At 40.3% G+C, this 9,599-nt stretch overlaps 1 protein-coding gene across 1 annotated transcript; it reads right to left on the reverse strand.

Moving 5' to 3' along the window:
* Positions 1-3,468: 3,468 nt before the first annotated feature.
* LOC127639406 (hepatocyte cell adhesion molecule-like) lies at positions 3,469-9,121 on the reverse strand. Its single transcript, XM_052121394.1, has 6 exons — positions 9,034-9,121; positions 6,672-6,992; positions 5,313-5,600; positions 5,083-5,175; positions 4,922-4,968; positions 3,469-3,865 (listed from the first exon to the last, which is right to left on the reverse strand). The coding sequence occupies exons 1-6, from the start codon at positions 9,080-9,082 to the stop codon at positions 3,815-3,817; spliced, it is 849 nt and encodes a 282-aa protein (XP_051977354.1). The 5' UTR covers positions 9,083-9,121; the 3' UTR covers positions 3,469-3,814.
* Positions 9,122-9,599: the final 478 nt, after the last annotated feature.

Genomic DNA, 9,599 nt, shown 5'->3' on the forward strand with positions numbered 1-9,599 from the left:
CAATTTATGATCACCAAGTAACTCTAAAACCTTTGGTTATTTCAATTGCATAATCATGCATATGGGTGCTCACAAATCCAGTCTCTTTGGTTGGATCACTGAACTGAAAGAGCCTCAGGTGGGCTCTTAAATTGCATAAAGTACATTATATAAAGTCACCCCTTCTCTGTACATTGATCAAGTTCACGGGAAGTTTCACCAACTTTTCCAGTGCTTGGCACTTGCACAAGATGTCTCCAATCCCTTCTGATAACGCCTTAAGGTCCATCTACCAAGTATGAACATGGTGCAGAATGTGGTGACACCACAGTCCCTTGTGTCTTTGTGGACACATGCTTTCCATGCTTTCTGTCCTGACGAAAGATTGCTGAGGTCTCTTGTGTGGTGTAGTGTGTCTCTTCCTCTTTCCCTCTCCTTCACCTTTCTTTGTAGCCACTGCAGTATTATTAGGAAGGTCTGGGACAAGAAGTGAGTGATGTTGCGACACCCGAGTAAGCAACCTTCTACTCATGAGGAGTTGGGCTGGACTGTAAGCGTTGGCCAAAGGCCAAAGGTACTGTTCTGTATGTGACAAGTGCTAGGTACGGGTCTTTAGTTTTGGTGAGCATGCGTTTCACAGTCTGAACATGACACTCCTCTTTACCATTGTTATAGCAAACTGGGGACTACTGGTAATATGCTGGAACCCATAGACCACTGCAGAACTAGCAAGCTTCTGACTGGAAAACTAAGGCCATTTATCAGAGAAGAGAATCTCTGGAATTGCATGGCAGGTAAAGATTGATTTAAGTGCACCATTATGTCATCAGATCTCACAGGAGCCAGGTTAGCAATCTACATAAATCTGGAAAACAAATAGTCCTCTTCAGGGAAACACGTGCTACCATGTAGAGAGAATAAATCTGCACCTAACTTAACCCATGGTCTGGCTGGAAGCTCTAGGGGCATCAAAGGCTCTGCTGGGTTGGTTCTCTCTTTTATGCACATTGCACAGTTCTGAACAACCCATTTAGCGGTCCACTTAACCCAGGCCACCATACAGTCTCTCTAGCACGGTGTTGACATCTAGCGACGCCTTGGTGCCCTTTTGCAGTTTCTCCAGCACTGTGTTAAGCATAGCGGAGAGTATAGCCAATCTAAAACCCTTTAAAAGTAGACCATCACAAACCAAAAAGACTGCTCTTTCCGGCCAGAACTGTCTCACCAGAGCTGTTACATGGCTGTGTTCAGGCCATCCATCCTGGCACAATCTCATCACCTCAGGACAAATGATATCTATTTTTAGCTGCACTCTGAGTTCTCCCATGTATGTAGAGCTTGCAGGTATGTTTACCAATATCCCATCTAAATAAATGTTAGCAGTTAGGAGAGCTTTTACTGGCCATTGAGAAGTTCAGGAATTTTCCAGAAAGGCCGGCCACGAAACGGGGCCGAATGAGCCACGATAAGCTGAAAAGGGCCACCAGAAAAGGACAGCCACACCCCACCCCCACTCAACAACTTTTGGGCTGGTTACTATGTAAAATCCTGTGCCGATTTCTCCTCCCAGTCCACCCCTGGTACCTCATCATTCTTAAACAGAACCTCTGAGGTCTAGGAGGGATCCCTGCCAGCTTTTTTGTACCCAACCTACTAAAGAGTGTTTTGTTCCCCCAGATTAGGCCTAAAGCCTCCTTTTCCATATGGGCATAACATTGCTTTGATAGGCTGTATGATGAAGCATCAGCACACATTTTCAGCTCTTTGTTTGAATCATATAGCACCAGCATTGGTGGGGATGACAGTTCACATTTTAGCTGGTTAAAGGCCTCTTGATGGGCGCTACTCCAACACTACTGGTTTTTTTAGACAGTAAATCCCTCAGTGGCGGTCCAGTTCAGCAAGACATGGGATAAACTTGCCTAGTTGATTGACCATACCTAAGATACTGCGAACCTCCCTAGTAGATAACTGTCTCATCTCCAAGACTGCTCTAGTGTTATCTGGATCAGGCATCGCTCCATTAGATGAGATTATATAACCCAGGAATTTGACAATATTTTCCCAGCTCACATTTCTGCATAACTAATGTAATGCAAGCTTTCTCAATTCTAGCCAGTCCTGCGTAGCCTCTCATCATGCTCAACTTGTAAATCATCCCAGGTCGTCCATGCGGCACGCTACACCAGACAGTCCTTCTTTGACCACGGACATGCGTCTTTGAAAATGCTCAGGGGCTGAGGCAATGGCAATAGGTAACAGATTGAAATCAAATTGTCCAAATGGGGTTATAAATGTGGTGAGTTTAGCAGACTGTTCTGACAGCGGTATCTGGTGGGGCAGTGGTGGCTCAGTGGTTGAGGCTCAGGGTTACTGACCAGAAGGTCGGGGGTTCAAGCCCACCAAGATGCCACTGTTGGGCCCTTGAGCAAGGCACTAAACTCCAGGTTGCTCCGGGGGGATTGTCCCTGTAATAAGTGCACTGTAAATCGCTTTGGATAAAAGCGTCTGCCAAATGCATAAATGTAAATGTAAATCTACCAAAACCCCATATTGGCATCCAATTTGCTGAAGACCCTTTCCCCCTCCAACATTCCGAAAGTCTGCTCCACTGAGGTTAGAATATATGTCTTTCTACACACACAGTTGTGTTTAATTTGCCCTTTTTCTAATGTACAGACACCGTGCCTGATCACCAATCAGTTCGCTGCTTGATTTTGGTTATTACTCCAAGACAGGGTGGCTGTGGCTGAGGTGGTAGAGCGGGTTGTCCACTAATTGCAGGGTTGGTGGTTCCATTCCTGGCACACATGACTCCACATGCCAAAGTGTCCTTGGGCAAGACACTGAACCCCAAGTTGCTCCCAATAGCAGGCTAGCGCCTTTCATGGCAGCTCTGCCATCATTGTTGTGTGAAGGTTACACCTTTACACTAAGGTTAAAATGGTGCTATATAAGTGCAGACCATTTACAGAGACGCTCCATAAGTCCTAACTTTTCCTTGACTGCTTAGCAAAGGGAGAATGGAGTCACGTCTGGCTTAAGCTTAATTGTGTAAGATTCTTTGTTGGAGTTAGGGGCATGTCGATATGAAAAATGAAAAGCAATGATTTTGCTTAATTATTTAAACTTCAATCATATTAATGTTAAATATGACAGGTAAGTTTCCCACTGGTAAATCCGACTCTGCTTTGACATTCATGTCCTCGTAACACGTAATTATGATTCCACAATACTTGAAGGCCACAAAAGAGAGCTTTCCTTGGAGGTACTTCCCTGCTTTGGACACAAGATGACCCCTTACGTAACGTCCTGTAAGTCTTTTCTTTCTGTAATCGGATGTATATATTCGCTCAAATATCTAGTATATAACTAGAGCAAAGCGTGCTTTTATTAGAGTAAAAAAATCTGACACGAGAGCAGTGAAGGTATTGTCCATTTTTATTATGAAAGCTGACATGTGTTTTCTTGTTTAAAATGACATGCCATAGTTCAAGGAATATTGTAGTTCATTCAAAACTTATGTCAGCATGTATTCATCCTCATTTTCTTCTATATATACATCACTTTCATTTATACGTTTTTATCCATGCAATGAAAGTTAATGGTGATTGCCAGTCCTTAACTTCTCCTTTTGTGATGACTGTACAAAATACAGATCTTATTCACTTGCGTTTAAAGTAGACATTGCATGCTTCAAGCTATTTTGTCCAAGGTAAGAAGAGACAAATTAAGACTTAATATTTCCTGATCATTCACACTGAACAACATCCAACCAGAGACTAAATACATTTCAGGAAATCCAAATCCAAAAAAAAACAATTTGGTATTTTGATCATCGTTTCTTGGGGATGTTTTCGTACACTAGCTCCACATGCTTTGATTCCTGCAAGGAAACACAAAATCTTTGAATCAGCACGTTTCTCGTGGAATATCCTTTGTATTACTCACAAACAGGGTTGGCCTAGTAATCTGGTATACCAGGCATTTTCCCAGTGGGCGACGCACTTTGGGGCCGATCAGGGGCGGACTGGCCATCGGGAGAACCGAGTGGGCTGGTGGGTCACCGTGAAATGGGTCGAATGGGCCACGATAAGCTAAAATGAGCTGCGATATGCAGAAAAGGGCAGCAAACATTTGGCTCATTTGACCTTTATTTTTCCAAGAACTACTGCGACATTTTCTAACGAATTACTCCAACATGCTGAGCAGAACAAGACTTTTCCTTTTAAAAGTTAACTGAATATGGTAAATAAATTGTAAGTGTGATAACAGGGATGTTAATGAACTAGTAGACACTGTCTTAGCTATTTATCTCTATGTAGAATTGGAGCATCAACACAAAAGCAAAAGAAACAGATACAGGGAGCATTTTGAGGAAATGGCTTCTATAGTTAAACATCTAGTCATACATCACATGACTCTAGACTGTTAAATGAACAAACACATAGACTGTTGTGTCTGTTACACTACAGAGCATTTGTTGTCATACTTCAGACTCAGAATGGCGGCCAGCAACATCAAAAGATACTCGTCTACAATGTCTACAAAGCAACCAACTGCAGTTTGACGACAAGAGAAGTGTTGAAGCTGCATGTCACCTCTGAATGATCACTAACCACAGAACAGCTGTGAGCTCGAGTAGACTTGTATCTTGTATCTGTTCAATGGAAATCTGTTGGTATAAAAACTGCGTATAGCCCTACATGTAGTCAAAAGTCAGATTCGCTAAACAGAACCAGTTCATAAGAGCCATTTGCTCGGGGATCGGACTACACCGGCCGTTCTGTAGTTTCAAAAGAACTGGCTCATAAATGTTCACTTATCGGCAGATGCATGATGCACAAACAACAAGAAAGAGCTTGTAAAGAAACACAAGCTCCAATCAGACTGCCCGACTGCAACACAACGTCTTACAACACTGACTCATAACGTATATTACCTTTTTACGTGTTTTTTGTTTACTGCAGGATCTTTTCCGTGTCTGGGCTGCATTAACAAGAAAGACAGACATATTAAAACAATAACGCTTGTATTAAAATATGTATTTTACAAAATGTATACAGATTTATTTTAGTTGAAGGTAATACTTGCAGTCCTGACCTGTTTTTGTACATTTCCGGTAGATGCAGAATATCACAAATGCAACCACGATCAACAGAGATCCGGCAGCAGCAGAGATCAGCACCATATGAACTAAAGGTGAGTCCAGTCCAAATATAAACAGAGAGAGACAGTCAATAGTGTAACCGAATCTGTCAATCTGATTTTAAACAAGATCTCACTGATGTTTTAATGTTGAGTCAAAAAGACTGACATCACCGCTGATGTACCTGGACACTTCTGACAGACTTCAGTGTTGTTGAGATGTTTAGTCTGTTTTCTGATGGGATTGTTGATCACACAGCTGTAAGAATCATCGACACACTCCACATGTAGTGAGAGACTTCTGTTGAGATCAGACACACTGATGGAGGACAGTAAACTGTTTCCTTTGTACCAGGAGAGAGTCACCTGTGTCACATTCACCACTGAACACACCAACACACATTTAGATGAATTTTCAGAGGATGAAGAATTCAGTGAAGAGTCCGAAGTGATCACAGGAACCGGCAGACGAGCTGAAAAGCATGCAAGAATAAACAGAAGAATGGATCAATCAAATCAGTCTTATTTTCAGTTTAATGTGTTGAGTGAGAGTTTAGAATGACGTCATTAAATCATCTCGAACGTTGAAATGTTTGATCATTTTCGTAATGCGAGCTGTTCTGTTTATAGTTCTACAACTTGCCGTTTTTGAGCAACGAGTTCCTGGTTTTCAATGAAGAAAATAAAGTCTACGGTTAACATTACTCGAGACTTTTGCTAATACAAAAACATTTTGTTCTACAACAAAAATTGCACAGTCATACCTCACTTGGGAATTTCGAAGCGGTTGTGGTTTTTTAAACAAAAGGTTGCTTCATAAGGACAACAAATACCAGAAGAATGTAAGTTCACGAGCTTGAGGAATCCAACGGTTGTATCCTTAAATAGCAAAATGTAAAGTCTTAAAATCATACAGCGGCTTCAAAACTCCCGCTTGAGGGAGGGGGGTTGCAGTGTAAATGTTGTATGTGTTTCCATTGACCCCAGGGATGGACTGGTAATCTGGCACACCGGGCATTATCCCATAGGACCGATGCAATTTGGGGCCGATCAGGGGTGGACTGGCCATCGTGAGAACCGAGCGGCCGTTTTGGAATTGGGCCGAAATGGGCTGATTTCTGCTGCTGCCGGATCTCTGTTGATCGTGGTTGCATTTGTGATATTCTGCATCCACCGGAAATGTACAAAAACAGGTCAGAACTGCAAGTATCACCTTCAAATAAAAAAAATCTGTTTACATTTTGTGAAAATACATATTTTAATACAAGCGAAATGGGCCGAATGGGCCACGATAAGCTAAAATGAGCCGCCACGTTATGCAGAATGGACCACAAAACGGCACCGCGATATGTAGAAAAGGACAGCGAACAACTTTTTGGCCAGTTGCTATGGGCCGATTTCTCTTCCCAGTACAGCCCTGATTGACCCCAAACTATACGCCCCTGTTTCAGTTGAATTATTTTAGATTAATTACTTTCCCAGGTTGGCCTAAACATGTATGCCATAACTGAACAGCTCTAAATAAGAACATGCAGTCTACTCACCATAGACAGTAACGATGAATGTTTTTGATGACCGTTTAGCTCCACTGATCTGTAGTTGATAAAGTCCAGTGTCTGTGATTCTGGTGTTTGTGATGGTGAGATCTCCAGTTTTATTGTTCAGTATCAGTCTGTCTCTGAATCTCCCATCAGGACCATCTGATATATTGACGATTCCAGCCACTTTATTGATTCGAGCTATGAAACGCTTTTCAGTTCCAAAATTCCACATTAAATCATCATCTTCATGTATTACAGTAACATTAGTGTATAAAGTGACAGAATCTCCCTCCATCACTGACACCGACTCAACGCCAAACACACCTGGAGAACAGACGACGTTTGTCAAAGATTAAAACTGCTGTTGGTTTACTATCTTGAAATGAAATCAGTTGTAGTTTGTAACTAAATGTGACCAGAATAAAGACCAGAAGATTCGCAGAAGAAGAAAATGAACATCAACTGATAGATTTGTGTGATTCAATAATTGGATATTTTTTTTAAGCTGCCTCTTTCAAATTAGCTTATTACATATTTTTGCCAATTTGATCATTCTTAAAGCTCAGGCCCGGATTGGCCGTTGGGAGCATTCTCAGTTTGTCTTGTGATTTGGCCTGTTTTTATTGTATTATTGTATTGCCTGATCTCTTTTTAAAAGCAATGTTGGGCTTGTTTTAGCATGAGTTTGCTAATAAAGATGGGCAGTCTTGGGTTGCATTTTTTGGGGCTTATTTTCAGAATACAATAACTGCTGATACTGGGCTCCAAGAACATGATATAGTGTGTGACAAACCTCTTAACGCAGCAGTCAAATATCCCCAACTTCAAGCTGCGCTCTACATCAGCCATGTCCAACATACACTACTACAGATGTGATGCTGCTTGGGTGATTGTTTAAAGTCTACATAGGCATTACTGTGTGATTATGCTCAGTTTCAGATAGACAAATCGGCCTGTAAAGTGGTCCAAACTAATTACGAAAATGTTCAACATTTTCGATCCATGAGTTCCCTCGGGATTTTCTATGGGTTTTTATTATGGCAGATTTGGATGAATGTGTAAAATTAGGTCTGTGGTAAACATTACTTAGACGTTGTGTTCAACAACATAAAAGACACACAGTCAATCACCAGGAGTTTATAATAATATTGGTCAACAACGTGTCAGGCTGAAATGTGGCATAATGTGAAATTGAGTAATATGGTAAGGTTTTTAATTGACGGTGTCAAGTTCTAAATAAGGAGAAAACTTTATAAGTGGAAGTTAATTTAAGAAGTATTTATTTCACTGACTAGATTGTCCAAAAATAGGCACTACAATTAGGTGATTTATTATGTTAACTGATTTTTATTGGTTTTACAGAAGAAGAAAAAATACTGTATCGTATATATTGTTATCCTGATATAAAATCCCGCCCCTAGACCTTATTTAACTTATTTCACCTACTAATTGAAGTCACGGCTGAACAGCTTTATTGGTCTGCTGGTTAGTCCAGTTATTAACTAATTTAATCACATGACTTGCACATGTATTTTTAAAGCACGTCTACTGTATATTCCTGTGTGTTTTCATCATAGTTTATGTGTTTTCTTCTTATCAAACAAAACAGGCGTCCACCTCAAGTGAGCTTATATGGTTTTTATGCTCATTTTGGGGATTTTGTTCGCATTGGTGTTTCCATCCTGCAGTTTTTGTACAATCTCCCAAACTTCGCATAAAAATCTGTGAATGGAAACCTAATTGTTTGTCTCCCCTGTACCAGCCAACATGCAGTCAGTCTGTCTTCTATCTAATCGCACTTCCTCTAGGGCCCCATGCTTAATCAGTGCCACCAAGAACGGGTTTGTTCATTAATTTTAGTCAGTTGCTCAGCTGTGTAAAACATAATGATATTTGAGTATATATTGCCGCCATTGGTGTATGAGTGTGAGTGTGGATGGGTGATTGGGACAGAGTGTATAGAGCTTTGGTAACCTCTAAGGTTAAATAGAAAAGCGCTATATAAGTACAGACCATATTAAGGATCTTTTAATGAAAATGCATTCTTTTATATACAGTATACCTTGTTTGTTATGCTTTCTATACTGAACAATGAAATTAACGCATAATGAAATAATGTTATAACATTAGCTCTTATAAATCTTAGGAACAACAGAAATACACATCAAAAGGAACAATGGTATCACTTTCCACTTTTTGAAAAAAAAAAAAAAACGTATATTACCGTTTCCAATTTTGTTATGGAAATGTATTCAAATTAAGTTGCAATGACTAAACTGGTGCATTTAGAGAAATGTTTACTGATGCGCACTATCCCTGTTGAATCTAAAGTGAATTTAGCCATAAAAATACATTAATAACTTACCAGCCAGACGCCACCAGCACAAAGAGAACCAAACACACCTGTGAAACATTTACTTTGATGGATCCCAAAGTTTGATATAAGAACACGGTCCAAAAAACAAACACAATAGAAATGGCGTATGAATCTGGTGTTGCATGTGAATCCTCCCCTAAAAGGATTTGACCACCCTCCCATTTCACACATCCTCTATTCATAGGTGGGAGTTAGTATACATGGTGTAAAATAAATGTAGTTGTTTTCAGCCTGCCCCAAAGACATTCATTGTTCTTACTGGTGGAAAACACACTTTCTTTATTTATTTAATTTAACATAAGGCATTGTTGATAGGTAGTAATCTGGGTGTGTTATATCTAAACGTAGAGTAGTGGAACATAGTCATCCTAAAGTCCATTTCCAAATGGATCTTATTACTTTTAAAATGGTTACATAACCATTCAGTTGTCAATTGTTGTGTTTGTCAAATACTTAAATAAAGAAACTACTGTATGTACCATCTCACATGAAAAGTGTTACTGAAGTGTGTTCATGCACTGATGCTCTATCACCTCAGTTTGTTTTGAGTCAAA

This window comes from Xyrauchen texanus, chromosome 48 (assembly GCF_025860055.1).
Source record: "Xyrauchen texanus isolate HMW12.3.18 chromosome 48, RBS_HiC_50CHRs, whole genome shotgun sequence".
Lineage (NCBI taxonomy): Eukaryota > Metazoa > Chordata > Actinopteri > Cypriniformes > Catostomidae > Xyrauchen > Xyrauchen texanus.